This window comes from Paroedura picta, chromosome 14, assembly GCF_049243985.1.
Source record: "Paroedura picta isolate Pp20150507F chromosome 14, Ppicta_v3.0, whole genome shotgun sequence".
NCBI classification, from domain to species: domain Eukaryota; kingdom Metazoa; phylum Chordata; class Lepidosauria; order Squamata; family Gekkonidae; genus Paroedura; species Paroedura picta.
Window position 1 is genome coordinate 19,655,284 of NC_135382.1, and position 20,283 is coordinate 19,675,566.

The 20,283-nt window shown below is 42.2% G+C and overlaps 1 protein-coding gene across 1 annotated transcript in view; it reads right to left on the minus strand.

Annotated features, from left to right (window-relative positions):
• Nucleotides 1-10,727: 10,727 nt before the first annotated feature.
• The window catches only part of CALB2 (calbindin 2), a 37,392-nt gene continuing 27,836 nt past the window's right edge, over nucleotides 10,728-20,283 (minus strand). Inside the window, exons 6-11 of the mRNA XM_077310190.1 lie at nucleotides 18,956-19,033; nucleotides 17,388-17,443; nucleotides 16,424-16,463; nucleotides 16,285-16,338; nucleotides 15,387-15,458; nucleotides 10,728-11,300 (exon numbers count right to left, since the gene is read on the minus strand). Coding sequence (XP_077166305.1) covers nucleotides 11,184-11,300; nucleotides 15,387-15,458; nucleotides 16,285-16,338; nucleotides 16,424-16,463; nucleotides 17,388-17,443; nucleotides 18,956-19,033 — 417 coding nt within the window. The 3' untranslated portion in view covers nucleotides 10,728-11,183. The remainder of the gene's footprint in view (nucleotides 11,301-15,386; nucleotides 15,459-16,284; nucleotides 16,339-16,423; nucleotides 16,464-17,387; nucleotides 17,444-18,955; nucleotides 19,034-20,283) is intronic.

Sequence of the window (20,283 nt, forward strand, 5' to 3'; positions counted from 1 at the left end):
TAATGTAATTAACCAATGCACTGGGAGATCCCCTCTGCGAGATCCTGACAGTTTAAACTGAAACTGACCAATGGCACACACTGGCAGTATGATCCATTATTTGCTATTGTATGCTTTAGTTTTGCCTCTTGTAACACCATGTGGATAAATAAAGAGCGGACTGAACTCCCAGCGATCCTGGATTCCTCCGAATATGGATTTAACAGTCGCCCAGCTGGCTGCATGTGGAGGAGCAAGGAATCAAACCTTGGCTGGCCAGATCAGAAGTTACCACACTTAACCACTACTCCAAGCTATTTAACCCCCCCCCCCCCCAAAAAAAAGAGATTAAATAAAAGGAATAATAAAAAGCTACTCAGTCAATGAAAACCTATTAAGAATGGTATAAGAGAAAAATAATAGGATAATTGTTTTTAAAATTCAAGAAAAGAGAACTAATTAAGAAGTTTCCTGAAGGTTCTGGAATGTATTGTAACACACACATGCCTTAAAAATCCTGTGCACAGGCCTGGTCCAGGGTCAGTCCTGTTTAGTTTCTGAGATGTGAGGAGATTGGGCTACTCTGTGATGTCCAGGTCAGGGAACAATAGTACTAGCAGCACAACACTAAACGAGGATGCCATTAATAAGGTGATCATAGAGATTATCGACGGAGCTGTTTTTTGTACCACACATTTCTCTACCCTGAGGAGTCTCAAAGTGGTTTAGAATCAACTTCCTTTCCTCTCCCCACCACTTCTGAGATAGGTGGGGCTGAGAGAGTTCTGAGAGAATTGTGACTAGCCCAAGGTCACCCAGCAGACCTCATGTGTATCACAGAATCATAGAATAATAGAGTTGGAAGGGTCCTCCTTGGTCATCTAGTCCAACCCCCCACAGGGGCTTACAATCACCAACCCTTCTTCTTCCCACAACAGACACTCCTATTAGGCAGGTAAGGCTGAGCTCTGAGCAAACAGTGACTGGCTCAAGGTCACCCAGCAGTCTAAGGCTTTGAATAAACAAATAGGAGTACAAAACTGAATGACAATGCCAGCAACAAGGTGAATATACAGTATAAATTATACAATGAACAATGCCATATGGCTAGGAATACAAAACTAAATGATAATGTATATAACCAACTGCTCAGAATATAGGATTATATATTCTTATACAAGGCACTGCAGTATCCACCCCCCACTCCCATATGAAAATTTCCTTTTGAACCGTTCTGTCCCACTATGCATCAGTTCCATTACAAGAATCCCTACCTGCATATAGGAATATAAATAAAGCCCTGTTGGATCAGATCAGTGGTTGATTTAGTTCAGCATAATGCCTCACCAAGACCCATTATGCACGGGGGTTTTAGCGCACATTCGGGGTGGAATGGCGGCGACTAAAATCACCGATAACGCACGGAGCCGGCTGCAACCGGCTGCAGGTTCGGTGCATGCCGCCGAAAAAGCCGCGTCAGTGAAACGCGGAAGAAAGCGCAGCTTCCGGGTGACCGGGGCGCAACCAGAAGTGGCGCCCGGATCGCCACATGCATAATCGGTTACTCTGGGTTTTGCCGCCGTCGCGCCCTGCCCCGTGCATAACCGGTGTGCGTCGCGTCTTCCCCCTCCGTGTTTTCCATGTGACCCGAAATCGCCGTTTCGGCGGCCGTGCATAATGGGCCCAAGTGGCCAGCCAGTTACTCTAGAGGGCCCTCAACATAATATAACTACAGAAAGGCCTCTGGGGGCCCTGATGTGCACCTCTGAGGTCCTCAGCAATATACAATGCCTATTCGTTATTCTTCAGGAATCCCAAGGCAGGACATCTCAAATCCTAGGACATTCCAGGACAAATTTCACCTTTTCTTTGCTTAACTCCTCTCTTCTTCCTCTGGTAATTTTCTGCATTAACAAAAGACAAATGATTTTTCATTCTTTCCACAGTATCTGATGAAGTAATATCTCACAGATACTCATAGTGAAATAAGTGTTAAAGTACTGACTTTTGTTTTGTTTTGCTACAACAGACTACCCCACTGGAAGTATTGCAAATATTGACATTTATTCTAGCATAAGTATTCATGAATCAGATTCCAGTTCCTCAGAAATGAGAATATTGTTAATCTTCAAGGCACTACTAGACTTTCATTTTATTCTTGCTATGATAAATTAGCACATGTAACTGGTACAGTTCCAGATGGGAAACTGTTAGTCTATCAGCAAAATAAAGCAGGAGTTTTATTTTGACATAACACTTTGTGAGTCAGAACTCACTTAATTAGATGCATTGAAGTGTACATCCATTAGACAGATTTAGATTATTTATACCCCAATTTTCTCACCAATGGGGACCTAAAGCAATTTATAATGAGATTCTCTTCCCCCCCCACCCTACATTTCCATTAAAACAATTTGTAATGTCATTCTCCCCTCCTTCTGTCTTTATCCTCACAACAATCTTGTGAGGGAGGCATGAGAGAAAGTGATTGATCTGAGGTTACTCAGTTTCCACAGCAGAGGGGGGATCCAGACATGATTCTCCCAGATCCTAGTCAAATCATTATGTCAAATGAAGCAAGCTCTGGCTCAGAAAAACATATGCTAGAATAAATGTGACTATAGTAGTGGGGTAAGTTTTTTTTAGCCCAAGTATCCCAAAGAAAGCCTCACAATGCTCGCATATGGAGATGCTGGAGTGTCAACAAACACAGTTAGAACAAGCTAAGCCCCTGTGACATTGCTCAGGAAATAGTCCCTTATGCCAAGCACAATGGCCAGGCATGCCAACTGTTCAATATATGTGCCAGGGGTTGCCTAACCCTGGTCTATAGGGGGTGGCTGCTGCTATAGACTAACAGTGCTACTATTCTGGAATTATTTTTTAATTTAGTATATCATTATCCACATTTTCACATTTAACAGCTGTGAGAAGTGGAAGGTGCAGCTGATCCAAGATAGAATTCACATATCAGCAAGACAAAGCACCCAAGAGTATCCTAGCATAAGGATTTGGCCTGCAGGAAAAGAACAGGTGGGTGATTGCCATTTCTTGCCTCCCCTCTTTCTGACTGCTGTTGATCTGTTGCCTGCCTTCCCCCTCTGGGCCCAGGCAGGAGCAGCTAAGTGGAAGAGAGAGAAGAGCTGCCAATGCCTGCTGACGCTGACATGTTTTAAAACGTATGTGTGCAAAACAAATGTAGTCTATTGTGGAAAATATGTATTCTAAGACTGCCTGTTATTTGTGATCTCTGCCACAGGGCTCATTAAAACACTGTAGAATTAGGGGTAAGGAGGTTGTTTTCAAAATACATAACCCAGTCCAAACTGTTGATGCCAAATTGTGGTAACATACGTAATTGATAATGTGTTTTTTCACCTCATTGATAAACTCTGCAAAGCCTAAAAGGAACTCTTCAAATATATACACATAAATGCAGTACACAAACATTAAATTGTATACACAGGTGAAAATCTTCATATGTTTTACTTTTGCTTTCTATAGTTTCTATGTTGGCCACTGGCTATATGCAGTACTTTCTGAAATACGACAGTGTCACAAGTATCAGGGTGGTTTTGTTTTTATGGTGGCAGATTCAATTCTCTTAAGAGCAGAGAGTTCTGTTCTGTAAGGGCTATGGCTGTACATATCTTTTGTTAACAACTTAGTGCTGTTGTTTTATCTACTCAGTTCCAATCACCCTGTTTTAATTATGCAATATGGGACTCATTCTACTGGTATGTTTCAGTGACTTGTTTTTTCATGTTGCTCAGTGTGATGCCTGTTATCTGTCGTTCCTTACACAATTCACATGGGACATAAAGATAATAGTGTCCTTTCTGTATTGAAGCCTTGTGTCCTCTAGAGTCTGGGTGGCAGCTGGCGGGCATTTCAGTCTGTCAGGCCACCAGATGTTGCTGCAGCTTCACTTGTACCCTTGGCAGTCAGCAGGTGGTATAGAAATACAATTGACATTCTGTAGGAGTACATTCACCCAGCTTGTCCATAGACAAAAAGGGAGGGAGCAGATAAGAAGTGGCTGTTGCAGTGCAAAAACAAGTTATTCAAGTGTTATTCAGAATAGGACTGAAAATTGCAAATATCATAATTCTCTGGTATGTATCGAATATATGACCACATTTGAAATACCATGCTCAGTTTTGGTCAGGGATATTTTGGAGCTGGAGCAAGCAGGAGAAAGGATAAATAAAATGAGAAAACTAACAGGACATCTCTGTTCTGAAGGACAGCTGCTGAGTGGATTACCTGCAGGGCAATACTTCTCTTTCTTTGGAAGATGGAATGGCTGATGCCACATTTCACCATCCCATTCTCCCTTGCAAAACACTCATATGAAGCAGAACAGGAGGAAGTGGGTACCTAACCCTCCTAGTTCTTCACAGCAAACACTTTGTGTAAAGGAATTTCATAAGAAAGTAGGCTGATGGGAAGGATTGAATTTCCTTCTCCATCATCCCCATTTAGGGCTATCCTCCCTAGGGTGGACATTGAAGATGCAGCTATTATATGTAGTTTATCCTTTCTTTTGAAATTTTGGGACTGAAGTGCTTTGCTCTAGATCAGCGGTTCTCAACCTTCCTAATCCCGTGACCCTTTAATACAGTTCCTCATGTTGGGGTGACCCTCAACCATAAAATCATGCAAGTGTTCTTTCACAGAAATTAAAGCAAAACTGACCGATGGTGTGAAGATCCATTGTTCATTATTGTATATAAATTGTTTTTTTCTCCGGGGATTCTCAGTTCAGTTCTGCCTCTTGTCCCACTATGCCGATCTCGCTCTTTTCCGCTGCTCCAGACAGATGAATGCTCTATCTCACCCCCCCGCCAAGCTGCTTGCCCTGCTGCGACCCCTGTGAAAGGGTTGTTCGACCCCCAAAGGGGTCCTGACCCGCAGGTTGAGAACGACTGTTCTAGATGGTGTAGTGGGGCTGGTTGGCCCTTCACTGGGGTAACAGGTCTCCATGTCTTTCTAGTCTCCCTACAGACATTATTATTGCCCTTTGGTAGGGTGAAGTACATGGCTCCCTTGGAGTATCCCAAATAGTTCCCAGGAGGAAGTTCATTGGAAAATTTGATTTGGAATTCTAGAACTGAATGGGCTTATTTGATGGCTGATCTAAGGAGTCTGATTGTTTCTGTTCATGATCATTTGAACTGATCTTTAAGAAATCCAAGGTGCCACTAGACTCTAATTTTGTTTTGTAAACTCAATGTTGTTGAACTTTAGGTTTTTGTTGTGGAGTGTATTAAGTAGTTTGTTTTTTCTTTTATTGCATATGTCGGACTTGATCCTTGGGTCAGGGACAGAAGAAAGATGATTGAACCGGGACCACCATCACTCCCTACATCAACAGGCACAGAAGAAATGTAGGAATGGATCCCTCTGCTGGGTAAGCACCCATCAAACACAAGTGAAAGCAGTGAGGAACTCAGCCATCCCTAAACGCACCATCCAGTGCCCAGCCATTACAGTATCACCGTACAGTAAAGAAAGCCCTCTTGGCCCATAGGGTCACACCATCTTCTACCATAACTAGAACTCTATGTTTTCACTCCTTCTCTCTCTGAAGCCCAGTTCTTTCCCTGCTAGCCTGCAGCTCCATGATGCTACTGTTGTACATCTAACAGGAATAGCCGAGGATGATACAGCTTAAGCAATGATCGGGGCTTCAGCATATGATGAACTACCCAACCTTTGGAGGCCCTGCTTTGGGTGTCTCTGCCATCTGAGATTAGACAAATGGGAACTTGAGAAAGGGCCTTCTTGATCATGGCACCAAAATTATGGTATTTTCTCCCCAGGAATATGTGTATTTTGTTTTTATTCATAGTCTGCCATTCTTACTGAGGCTCAAGGCAGTATAAATCAGTATAATCAATGGAGAATCACAGCAATATTGAACAAGTCATAATTAAACATGATATGATTAAACAGTGCAGAAACTGATATTACATAAGTATAAAAATAGAGCAGAGAGAGTAGGATAATGCATGCAGCAAGAAGCTAAACTGTTGCACTCTACCTCGAGAATTTGGCTTTCTTTCAATGTATCTTCTTCCCATTGATGTATTTGTGTAATGTCGAATCATTTCCATTGATTTTATATAAATAAAATAATTTTTTAAAATTTATATGTAACATTTTAAGAATTGTTGTAATGTTCTCGCTATTTGATGGCTTGGGGACACTGAACTGTGAGGCAGCATAAAGGTGTTTTGAAACAAACAAATATTTTTTAAAAATCTGCATTAATGTCTTAAATAGATAAGCAGTATATCCAGTCTGGAGATCTACTGTCATTCTGGGAGTTCTCCAGCCCTCACCTAATTGTTGGCAACAATAAATTGTATCCAGTTGTATGCGCAAATATCTCTGTGGCATTAACTATGATGGGTTAAAACTTAGGGCATTTTGCTTTCAACAGAATGTTCTAGAAATGCTCATTTGAGAAATATGCAAGCATCCCTGCCATTTCAGGAATGCTGTTACAGCCACTGTTCCTAGTTTTGTTCCAAAAAAAATAGGAGCTCATCACACTGTTATCAATCAAGGTCTGCGCAAAAGCACTGTGGTTATAAAGCCCAACCTGTCTTTGAAAATCTGTTTGATGGTCTTTCAAAGGGGAACATGCACAGGAAAGGTGAGCCTCATGGGCTTTTTCTTTCTTTTTTTGTTGTTGTTGAGGATATTAATTTCTGAAACTTATCCTGTTGACAGGCCCTGCAAATTAAGAGGTTAGTTCTACTCCAGCATGGGGATAAGTTTCATTCTTTGGCTATATAATGCCTTTATAAACTCATCAGAGTAAAATTCTATCGTTGGCATTTCTGAATAGATCCAGCTGTGCTGCAGTTTGGAACAATCGGACATCATTGGGGCTCTTGTAACCCACCTATCCTAATTTAGCCTCCACAAAGATCACCAACTCCCTCTAATTAAGGCCAGCCTTGCAGACGTTCTTTGTCTGATTTTGTCTTTCCTCATGTCTGACATCAAAGCCTCTTTTTGGGACATCTACTGTGGTGGATGATCTCTGTTCACAGACTGATAAGAGGAAACGTTTTCTTTTTTCGCTTCTACTTGATCTCTTGACTACGTGAGTATGCTGTATTGCTGAAACTCCTGGAGAATACATCACAGCTGAGTAAGAATCCCTAGACCTGTTGAGCCTGGAGAATTTGGCAAAAAGGCAGTAGGTGGCAAAAATGACACTTTAGTATTTTCTCCAGGGGTTGGGGTAAATTTAGATTTGAGCTTCGGTAGGATGCCAGCCTCCAGGTGAGACCTCAGAATCCCCCAGAATTACAGCTCATTTCCAGACTATAGAAATCAGTTGCCCTGAAGGAAATGGCTACTTTGGACGATACACTTTGTGGCATTGTATCCCATTGAGGTCCTTCCCAGGCTCCACCCCCAAATCTCCAGGAGTTTCCCAAACTGGAGCTGGCAACCCTGCTGGTGGCCAGTGGGAACCTGACCAACCCTACATTCAGGAGTTGCATAATCTCACTCCCTTTCTCCTTCCATATTTTAAAAATATTATGTAACTAACAAAAGGAAATAGCCAGCTCGGTGTAGTGGCTAAGATCAGCAGCCTCTAATCTGGAGAGCTGGATTTGATTCCGTACTCCTCCAAACGCAGCCTGGTGGGTGACCTAGGGCCTGTCATTGTCCTGTTAGAGCTGTTCTCACAGAACAGTTCTGTCAGAACTCTCTCAGCCTCACCTCCCTCACAGGGTGTCTATTGTGGGGAGAGGAAGGGAAGTGGATTGTAAGCTGCTTTGAGATTCCTTCGGGTAATGAAAAGTGGGATATAAAAACCAAATCTTCTTCTAGTTTGGATAGGGGAGAAAGAAGATTTCACTTTTTAAGGGAGCCAAGAAAACTGGCAGGTATTTGCCAGAACCTGCTAATGCATATCCAATTGCAATAAATTGTGGAGAGTGGTCTTAGTCACCAATTGTAAGTATGTGTGTACACTGATAGGGAAATCTAGTTAAAGCTGATATTGGGGAGGAATCCATATGACTGGATACAGTGGAGTTTATTTAGTATATGTTGTAAAAGTATTCTGGATTAATAGGCACTAAGAGGATGGGGTGAGTCTGCCCAGCTAAGATTGTTTTATCTCTTCTTATTTTAAGTATCCCTCTCTCCATTACTTTATACTGGTGATGGAGCTGTTGAGCTAAATAAGAGTGGATTGGCCATTATGGTCACCAAGACTTTCCCCAGTGGGCTGACGGCCTGCCCGCTCCCTGCCAAACTAACTCAGTGATAAGAAGAGTAACACAAAGATGACAGCATTCTGTTGAGTCATGGTAGGGAGGACCTATCTGGGCAGGCAAGGATGCTTTTTCTCTTTCTTCCTCCTTCACTAAGACTGGAATAGACTGAGGGATAGGGACTTTTCCAGGTACTTACCCTTTAAACTGCAACTCCTACTCAGACCTTTCTGGAGGAGACTATAGCCTTGATTCTTCCTCCCCCCCTGCACTATTTTTTCATTATTACCTTTCTGTCTTTCCATCACTCAAAGCACAACTTGAAATTGACTGAAGAAGTGGTGTGAGAGACTCAAGAAAGGCAGAGAAGGAGGAAGGAAAGGATGTGAAATGCAAGAAAGCAAAGAGCAGAAAGGAGGGGGTGTAAACAGATTGCTTAAGGAAGACAAATAAAGGAACTTGAGAAGGATAAAGGAGGAAATTGGAAGAGGTCACGTTAGGTGGCAAATAGGTGCTAGGAAATACATTAGCAAGCACCATGTTATTATTGCTGAATTAGAACAGAAGTGCTTGTATGGCTAAAATCTCTTTTTATCCAACCAGAGTAAGAGGATTGTCATTTGAGAGCAGAGTCTACTTTTTGGGATTTGACCTGCAGAGATACAAAGGGATCTGTATTATCTTCTGTGCTTTTTAATATGCATGTGATATCTTTGAGTGAGACCATCCAAAGCTTTGCCATTGCACATCAATAATACACAACACCCACCTTTATTATTCGTTAAACAAATCTGCGGAGGCAGCCTTCTCTTGTTGGACCCATCCCTACTTCTTGAGAAACAACTAGTAGGTAGCTAGAAGTAGTTTTTCTCAGTTATATCTGGCAAGAAATGTAATTCCATTTGGACTCAATAGACCAAGCCACAGACTAGGTATCTTTGATGCTAGATTTCCATAATATAGTCTATGAAATGCTGCCGTTGAAATCTATTTGGAAACTTTAGTTGGTTGAAAATAAGCCAGCTTGGTTACTTATAGAAGCTATCTGCTTTATCAGTTTTGATTTCTTTGTGCAGGTGGGCTGCCTGATTATTTCTTGGTTATTAACTTCAAAGCCCTTTTGTGACTTGGGGGATCATCAGACCATGCAGTAGCTCTGTAATGCTTGTAATAATTCCTGTAATAACTTCAAATTTATAGATCCTTCCAGAAGCTGTGAAAAAAGACTTAAGCTGAGGCACTTTTAGCAGTTTTGGGGCCATGGGCAAAAATCCCGCCCCAGAATCACTTGCCAGGGTTAGGCTCAACCTAAGCCAAGGAGCAGGCCTCAAGCCTGCGGCTATCACCAAGCCACCTGCCCAAGTCCTGGAGGGGGGCAGGTGCACAAAGCTGCAGGAGCATGCTCTCCCTTTTCTTTCTTCCTACACTGGGACGCAGGGCTATGAGCAGTTGGGGTCCTGCCCAGTCCAGGGCCTAGTACTACTGCTCTGGATATCCCATGGCTAAGACCAACAACGGGCATAATGCTCAACTATTGAGGGCATTTCAGGGAGTCCAAAATAATTATTAGTGGCTGATATATTACGTGAAATTTTTTTGCGCTCCTCTCTGTTCCTGTAGTCCATTTGACTGACTGATCCTAAGAAAGATCATTTGTAAGCTTCTGAAATTTCTTCAGAAGAACAGCCATGTGAGTAGGTGGACTGAAGCAAAGAGGAAAAGAGGGATGAAATAGACCTCTTTGCTCAGCAGTGGAAGAGAAGGAAGAACAATTTCACATCCAGAGCCAGCTTGGTGTAGTGATTAGAAGAGTGGACTTCTAACCTGGTGAGCCGGGTTTGATTCCGCACTCGCCCAAATGCAATCAGCTGGGTGACCTTGGGCTCGCCACAGCGCTGATAAAGCTGTTCTGACTGAGAAGTAATATCAGGGCTCTCTCAGCCTCACCTACCTCACAGGGTGTCTTGTAGGGAGAGGAAAGGGAAGGTGACTGTAAGCCACTTTGAGCCTCCTTCAGGTAGAGAAAAGTGGCATATAAGAACCAACTCGCCATCTTCTTCGTCATTGTCTTCTTCATTGTCTTCATCTTCGTCGTCGTCTTCTCCTCCTGATTTGTCACCATCACATAGTAGGCATATCTGGATGTAGAGACAATCAGCGTACAACATGCTGGAACCTAAATCACGTAGAAAATAATGGAAGTTATCCTTCTCCCCAGGCAAAATCCTTAAATGAAGGGGATACCCTGGTGTTCATTGCAAACAGAAGGCCTGAGACATAAAGTAGTAGCTACATTAAGTCTCTCCTTCTATAACTAAGATTTCCCTGCTATTAAATATTTAACATTTTAAGCACATATCAACAATGCCATTGCAGAATTCAAATATATTAGTTGCACAGGTCTTTAAAGCTCTATAAAAGAGATTTTGCTACATCTAAGGGAGGCTCTCCTTTTAAAATCCATTTATTTAGGGAAATAATTGATGCATACTAGTAAAATCCTGAAGCAGAACATCAGTTTTATTTGTAAACTCTTCTTTGGTAAACAAGACTGAACATGAAAGGTGACCAAAGATGAAAAATTAAGAGCAAAAGAAACAAAAATCCATTCCAGATGAGGGAAATTACAAAACACAGACTATGATAACTAGCAAGAAAGAGAGAAACAAGCAAGGCGTGGCGGGGGGGGGGGAAGAATTGACTGTCTAGGTTGGAGCTCCTTTTCCCAGCAAGCAAGATGAGATCATACAGTGCTGTCCCTCCCCCACCCTCTTGTGCAGATTCTGGGACCAAAGTCACAAGCAGATCAGCAAGCTTCATTGTATGGGGTTGGGAAGATCACCCAGGTGCAGGTCAACAGACACCCCCTATATTTGCTCATTGCAGTGTCTTTGCCTTCATGGTAGTGGCAGAGCAGGGAAGGGAGGGAAAGTGGTCAAGGGATGCTGCTGCTCTTTACATCGGGGCCTCATTGCAGAGGACAATTTCCAGTTCCTTGCGATACAGCTTTCCCCCATCGGAGAGATTCATGATGCTCTTTCTGTAGCTTGTGAGCTGATGGATTGTCATTTCCTGGTAAAGGAGAACACAGGCGAGAGGACATGTTAGGTTCAGCCTGAACTCTAAAGATATTTTAGCCCCATTTGAAACCTGGTAGAACAGCTGGTGCAATGAAGATTTCCAAAAAGTAAAAATCCCCTTTGTTTTCCCAGTTCCTTAAGCTTTGAAGCAGTGGAAAACCCAGCAAATGAATGCCTCTTTGGGGAACTTCTTCTCAAAACAGAACTTAGTTTTCTAAGTACATGTGAGAGCAGAGAAACTGAATATTTCAAATTTCAAAAGCCAACAGAGTGAAACTTGCCAACCATTAATTTTTCTTATACAATGGCACATGACAAAAGCTACGAGCTGAAAACTTAAAAATCTTAAACCCCCGAATTCCAAATACAAATTTTGGGGAAAGGATTATGACAAGCAAATTTAAAATGTAAGTTACAAAACAAGGACTTTCACAAGCAATCTCAGTTATGCAGGGCCTGCAAAACGGAGCTGTTCCGCCAGGTGTTTGGTTGAGGCTGGGACAAGGAACTGAAGCCCCTCCTCCAGCCAATGCTAAGCCATCTTGCTAATTCCTTCCCTGTGATGATTGACTGTGGACAGGGGAGGAATGGGATTATGATGCTTCTTGTGTTTTATGTTAATTAGGGGATTTTGATTTCTTTTATTGGGGGGGGGTTCTGTTTTATGTGACCTGCCATGAGTCCATGGAGAGTGGCAGGATATACATCGAAATCAATCAATCAATCAATAAATAAATAAATAAATAAATAAATAAAGCAGATGTAGGATCCTGAATAATTTCTCTTATTCGCCAAGTTGATTATAAAGACTTCTGTCTAATGGATGAAGGTTTCATGCAAGAAGAAGGGCTTGTTGAGTTGGAGTTCTGCCCTACAGATGAAATGATTGTAGATGTACTCACCAAGCCACTTTCTCAAGAATACTTTGAAGAAGTAAGAAGATGAATATTGTGGGCTTTGTACACTAGACCTTGGGAAGGGGTGTTGAAAAATGCAATGTCTGGTGTACAAAGGTGAAGAGAAGACACCGCAGTGGGGGGGGGGGGATGACAAGAAGTCAGATAGGGCAGTAAGGTCAGCACCTTCTATCCTTGTCTATTGTTACTCTCGGGGCACTTTCCCCCTTCTTGGAAGTGCCACACTTGGTCTTACTCTGAGTATATAGTTGGGAACCTGTCTCCCCTCTTTTTTAATGCCTAAATAAACATTTACCTACTCTTTAATCAGGTTGTGCACTGTTGATGTTAATTATTCTGCCTACAAATGTCACCAAGAATTCCTAGCATAAAACAATATGCCTGTTTTCAGCAGCCAGAGTCCTCTCCTCTGGTTTGCTTCCAATAGCCTCTGCTCCAGTGCAGCCATTTTAGATTCCTTTCTTCCTTTTCAACTAGCTTCACTTTTTTAGGACTAGTTAACTCTACTTGTGTGACTATACACAATACACTGCAAAAATTTACACGGAAACCAACAATGACAACCATGGTGACACTGCTATGATGCCAAAACTTGAATTTATTTTGCCTTTCACACACTAAGGGTCCTCCTGCTCACACACTTTCCTCTGAACACTAAATTGCATTCAGGGATAAACAAGCTGCATTATTCTGCATGCTTGTCTACAGCATAAGGTGAAATCAGGTCAAGAGACCTGTCATTTTCCCCTTTCATCCCGTTCATCTAAGTTAATGGATGATGACCAGTGACAGGGATAAATGAAGCATCCTGGAAATAATCCATGGGGCAAATCGTGGATTAACTCCTGATCACATCACATCTAATTTGGCCTTGAGTATGGCTCTCAATTAGGTCCCTACCTATATGTATCTAAAGCCACCTGACATGCTTTTGTCCCGCTCACTTTCTTTGTTTAATTCTTTTTTAAAACACATCAGTTAATCGATCAGTTATGTTTGGTAAATTTGAATCCGAATGCTTCTATTATACTGCTAGCCCCGAAAAGATTTAATTTCCTTTTTATTGTATGGGAGGATTCTTCTGTTATCACCGATATCTCTATTACTTCTGGTTCTACACATTTTTTTGCCCACACAATATATTTGTTTTGCTAATGTATATTTGGGCAGGTTTGTCAAAGTTGCATTCATACATTCTCAATTTCAGATGTTCTAAACGAATTTTCCAGTCAGGATTATTACCACATTGTATCAATATACAGCAGTATAACTTTTATAGGGTGGAAGCAACTGAAACCTGGCTGAAGCCTCATGTAAGCCAAAAGGCATGGCAATAAATGCATAGAATTAACTTGTCATAGCAAGAGCAGATTTACATTTGGACTTTCAAATGGATTTACTATAGCCCTTGGGAAAATGTTAATATATATTTAGCATTCCTCAGGAAATCCATCAATTCATGGCATTGTGGGAGCGGTTTTCTGCTATGGAATGCATTCCTCAGACACTAGACACTTTCCCATTCAGTGAACGGCACTCGTCCTATGTGAGCAGACATGCTAGCTCTGGAGGAATGCACTGGACAGTAGAAGGCTGCCCTCACAAAAGAAAAGAATACAGTACAAATAGAAGAAAGGTTTGGATCCAAACTAGGGTTGTGCTCTTCGGCTTGGTTCGACCGCCTCGGTAATCACCGCAGCCCGAAGTGGTGTATGAGTGGCCAGCGCCACGGCACAGAGAGGAGGGGTGGTTGTTGGCTGGTACGTCATCACCGCCCCTCCTCTCTGCACCGTGTGCTGGTCTCTTATGTGCCACTTCGGACTGCGGTGATTGCAGAGGTGGCCAAACTGGGCCAAAATGCACACCCCAAATCCAAACCAGTCTTTCTTGAAGCAGGGCATACCCAGGGTGACCACACCCATTATTATTACATATCGAGGATGATCCCACCCATAATATATCCTTTTCCCCTTCTAATTTAGATACTGGGCCCATTGGTTGTGAAAATAGCATTAGCTAATTCAGATCTCCTGGCTGTGATCAATTAAATTCAACTGTCTTGCTCCATGGCGGTTAATTCATACTTCTCTCCTATCAAATTGTCAAAAGTAGCCCCAGCACCAAAATATTAACCATCCCGAGATGCAGTTCCTGATTTACCTACTTTTCAAACAAATCTTTAAAATGATGCTGTGCTTCTTGAAGACCTTCATCCTTCTTGATAACTGCAGGTCTGAGATTTCCTATATAGCATCAAATTGTTTAATCTCAGGACTTCCCCATAAGAATAGCTGGCAAACTTCTTTGTTCTATAGATTTTTTTATCATTTTGTTTAATTTCTGAGGTTGATATACCTCTCACTTCTATTACTTTGTCTACAGCAGCCTTTCACAACTTTTTTACTTTTGAGAAACCCCTGAAACATTATGCAGGCTTTGAGAAGGCCCAGAAGTGGTGCAATTGTGCAGAATATGGTTGGGAAGCAGAGCTGTGTACATGCCCACCCGCGGCTTCTCCCCTTCCCACCCCCTCCAGGCCCATGATTGGTCATTTTGGGATGGGTCAACATGACCATATATGGTCATATTATCCAATAAACATTTAACAATTTTTACAACTATGGGAAACTCAGGGCCATCAAGAAACCCCAGCATTTCATGAAATCCAGGTTGAGAAAGCCTGGTCTAAAACCATATAATTTCTTCTTTATGCTGGCCCTTGTGTTTATAGTATAGTATAGTAGAGTAGAGTAGAGTAGAGTAGAGTAGAGTAGAGTAGAGTAGAGTAGAGTATAGTGTTTCTTATAGTATAATTCTTTGCATGGCTACTTCAGCCTTAGGCCACCAATTTCAATTTCTGGAATACATCTGCATAAGATTTCACTAATAGTCTTTGGTCTATTGTTCAGAAAATGATCGCTTCAGCAGTTAATTCTGCTATTCCTTATCCAGGAATTAACTAGTTTCTTTTATTAGAGAACCAGCCTAGTGTAGTAGTTTAAAAGTTGGGCTAGGTTCTAGGAGACCCAGATTCAAATCCCCACTCTCAAAATTTGCTGAGTGACCTTGGGCCCATCACGCATTCTTCTCCTAATTTATCTTATAAAGGAGTTGTGCAGGTAAAGTAGAGGTTGGGTAGCCTGTGTACACTATGAACTCACTTTCTTGTCTTTCTCATAGAGATCTTTCAGTAGGGCATCCAGTTCATTCTCATCAATGAAACCATTTCCATCCTGTATATTAACAGAGGATAATAGCGATTAAGAAATACCACAAACTGAAACATTTCGGGCACAGCTTATTTTTCCTAATATCATTAGAAATGTATGTTGCTTAGAGACACACCAGTCTTAAACTCAGATTCTGCCTACTTAAAATACTTAAAATATTCATTTTATTAAAATACATATTTACTGGGTCTCCCCCCCTCCATATCAGGCTTATGGTTATACAAATATCTCCCCCCCCCCAAAAAAAAAGCAGACTATTAGGACTAAGACTGGACCATGGCAAATGAATTCTTGTTGGGGAGATTATTCTCTGAGGCAACCTAGTCTTAAATTGTAAAGAACTCTGAAGTTCAAAATCTGACCATTTCTGCACAGAGGCCTAAAATGTGTGCCACCTCCTGCTTGCAAACGTGCAATAGGAAACCGTGCATTTGCACATTTCCTGACAGGAGACCCCCTCCCGCTGCCTTGTCGTGGCTTTTCCCTTCCCGATGAGGCAACGGAGAAGCCTAAAGTGTGGACAACCCACACTTCTCCCCCCACTCCTAGGTTGTCAATCAACGCAAGCCACCAATCCCATTGTTTTGGGGATTCAAACTTCAGTTCCTCCCTGAGTCCCTAAATTAATTTTCTTTAAAAAAACCCCAGCACAGTTCTGCATTGCTATGGGGTTTTAAGTAGGTGCTATAAGAGAGAGAAGACTCCACTGAGAGAGAGAAGATTCCTTACTTCTTTCCCAGTGCGCTCTTGTGCTGACATTTTTCTAGCAGATCCATACATCCACCCATGAACACATTAATTTTTAATTTTTTTGTCCCAGATCATGTACCTTGTCATAAAATGCAAAGATAGCATTGAATTCTTCTGCATCTAGTTTCACTCCCTGTGTAAAACCAAAAAGGGAAAAGAGAGGATGAGGACGAGTTAATGAAAAAACTGCTGGAGAACATAATCTTCAGAGCTTTTACCTGAAATTTAAGCAGGAAGTTCTCTTGCACAGGCATCAGTCTGCAATATGAATGGGAGAACATCAGTCTTGGGGACATTTAAGTCAGGGATGATAGTAGTGGTTCCACCAGGACAGCAAGTCCTATAAGTTGGTGGATGGATGGCACTTGGAGACAGGTACATAGAATGCTGGAATTGGGTTTAGGAGCTAGTAAGTGATTTACAAGGAACAGATCTGTAGCAGGGCTCTCTCAGCCTCACCTACCTCACAGGGTGTTCGTTGTGGGGAGAGGAAAGGGAAGGCGATTGTAAGCCGCTTTGAGACTCCTTTGGGTAGATAAAAGCGGCAGATAAGAACCAACTCTTCTTCTTCTTCTAAGTTTTTTGTCTTCACTTAACCAGTTGGAATTTAGCTAAGGAAAATTGCATGTCAGAGGATGAGAGTAATTCTCTCATTTACAACTGTGGTGACTACTTTCTGAAAATAAGAGAACTATTTTCTCAAGAATTCAGAGGAAGTTGAGTTTGCCTGAATTTGAATTGATGCTTTAATATCTGCTTTATCTATGAGTCCATTTTTATTGGTAAATGGAAGCAATGCCCCTCCATTTTGGATTGGCACTATAGCATGGGAGAAGGAAGCTTATATTGGCACTTTTCAGATCCTTCCCCCTCCCAATCTGTTATTTGCCCCTTTGTGGAAAATATACAAGTTCCTTAAATATTATTTTTCTGATCCTACCAAGGGCAGCTGAGAAGAGGCTGGCATTTGAGACCAAAAGTTAGCTAATTTCACCTTCCCTGCACACAGCATTCATATGGGGGCTCCATGACTGCTAGTTACTGTTTGAAAAAACACTGGAAATCCATTCATGGACCTTTTAGCATCATGACTATTTTGACTCTTAGCCAGAGAAATGACAGCTCCCTCTGCACCAGAGGGCTCTGTCTGTGTCTCTAAACAACGCAAATTAAAAATCTTACCGTGACATTTCCGATAGGCAGAGCTTCCCATCACCATTCAAGTCAAACATGCGCAACTGCAGGGTACAAAGTAACAACCTGTTAGTGGCCCTCAGGATACAGGACACAGAGCCTGTGTAGCCTCCAAATATTTTCCACATTTAAACTCTGTGCATAGCAGAACCTAATGGGTTGCTGGTTGATTGAACACATTAAGCCAGCTGTCCCTAACCCCCGGTCCGGGGACCGATACGGGTTCGTAGAACAGTTCGTACCAGGCTGCAGCTCCTCCTCGTCCTCCTCCCCAGCTGCTGCCTCAGAGGCTGCCCTGCCACTCTGCTGCCGGCTCACCTTTGGTGCTCTCCAGCAGCCTAAAGCAGCCACTCTGCTGCCGGCTCACCTTTGGTGCTCTCCAGCAGCTGCCATGGCTGGGACTCCCCCTCGGCATGGTATTGCGCAGCTGCTGCTGGCAGCACCCTACAGTGGGCGGTGGGAAGTGAGGGGTGTCGGTGGAAAAGCAAGCGGAGCAGGGGTCAGGCAGCGGTGACGTCCCTTAGCGACTATCCCCCCCGGGATAAAATTGTCAAGCATTGACCGGTCCCCCGTGATAAAACAGTTGGGGAACACTGCATTAAGTGACCTTATAACAAGTCAGGCCCTGCTATTCCTTGTCTCCCATCCAAATACTGGCCAGGGCCACCCCTGCTTGGCTTCCACAATCAGATGAGATCAGGCTACTGGGCTACAAGGCCAGAAGAGCTAAATGTTTACAGATTGCATAATGTGTCCCTTTCTCTCTTCCAGGCTGTAGTTCATTGGGAAAACACAGGGAACCCCAAATTAATTTAGAAATATTTCCGGTTGAAAAGATGATAGAACCAAAAAGCATAGAGTGCTCAGGTTGCCATCCCTTTGGAACAAGACCCACTGAACACAATGGGGTTGCTTTTGAGCATGCATAGTATTTCAGTTGCTTACAGTTTGCCATTCAGATTTCATAAAATGGAATGCTGGAGGCAGCAATTTGCATTTGTTGTATAGGGAAGGATTTCTTTTCCCTGCCTCCCCTGGTGGTTTTCCCACTAAAATTGCCTTGTTCTGCTGTTTCCCCCTGGCACCATGAGTATCATGTATAGTTTAGGATTAGGAGGGGTGGTGCTGGGATTCCTGTGTGCTTTCTTCTTGCTACCTGTAAAGTGATGTCTGAACACTGGTTTGCCTTAGAATGTCCTCTCCACAGTAATAACATTTTAAAAATTAATTCCATCATTCTTAAACAACTGGTAAAAATTAATTCTGTCATCCTTCGGAAACTCCATTGTGTAGAATATGTTGTAGTAATACACTTACATCTTACAAATGCTCAAAATATACAAGTAAAATTTGGTTTAAGACTAGAGTGTTTGTCCGTATATGCATAGTGCCCTCATCGCTGCAAAATTTCCAGGCTGAGACTCACTGGAGCCGAATTCCCCTCTCTCCCTGTTGTCTGGGGCAGCCACAGTTTTGAGAAAGCTATCTGGGCTTTGTGCACAATCTTTCCAAGCTGAGGAGTCCTCCATAGGATGCCAGATACCTCCCACACTTACTATAGTTTGTGTGTATTCTTGTAGCTTTGGTTCTTCATAGGGTTTGTTTGCTTTTTCTAACAAATCCGACAGGAATCCCTGCAAAGAAAAAGAAACATTATGAGAAACTGCCAAGTGATTTACAGATTGATCATATACATGTTTACTCAGTAGAAGTAGGAATTATATCCTTATTAGTACATGTAGAATTGGACCTAAAAACCAAAACCCTTGTGTGGAAATGGCAGTTTCTGTTTTTCTCCTCTCAGAGCAATCCCTAACTAGACAAGAGAGGCCATTTTCAGCTGCTGTCCCCAGGCTTGCCAATGCCATAATGTGTGGCTTAGCCCTAGCTGCAGCTTCCTGCTAGTAAGTACTACCCTCAGTGGTGCTCTATGAGGAAGAGGAGATAATGGGACTTGGGGGGGGCACTCCCCCTGCTTTAGGCACTTTATTTGGTTGTTTACTACGCTCATAATCTTTTCTTGTTGAGCCTCTGGATGGATTACAGAATTAGAAAGCAATGCAATGAAGAGCAGCAGAAATATATACAGCAAACAACACAGGGATGTAAAAGGGATTACAATATTAAAGAACAGGGTTGTCACCTGATGGTTGGCACCCAGCATGAGACAAGGGAGGACAAGGACATAGGGGTGCTGTCATCACATGCATGGTGGTGTTACTTCTGGGGAAAGCCAGGAGAGCCATCATGTCATTCTATGAATTGCTAGAAACTCTGTGGCAAAACCATACAGTTTCCAGCAGTTCCTAGAGCAACATAATTTTGTTTATTAATATTCCCTGCAAGTGAGGTCATGTTACGAGTGACAACTGCAATTTTTTCTCATGTTGCCAAAATGAGAACTGGCAAATAAGCATGGGATGCTGGCAAGAGAGAACAATGAAATAAAAACAATTAACAATGCAAAAGGGAGGAGGAAATGGTCTAAGCTTTTTAGACATTAAAATTACAATCCTGTTCTTTGTATATAAAAATAATTGTATGCCAGTTAAAGGTGACTGACTAGAAAGGATAATTTTGAACACTTTTGTTTTATTGAACACTTCCATTTTACTATTATGCTCTTCTGTTTTATGAGCCAGGGATGTTCAAGAAGCATCTGTGTGAACAGTGTGTGTGTGTGTGTTGGGGGGTAGCATAAATACCAAAAGTGTGAACTATGAGTCATAGGGTTCATTTCTCTACATCAGTACTGGTTTCATAATACTAGCTTACTAATAGATGGTTGTGACTGTCTCTAAAGCATTCCCAACATGTTTTATTAATATATAAACCCAGCATAGTATAGTGGTTAAGTGCAGTGGTCTCTAATTAGGAGAACCAA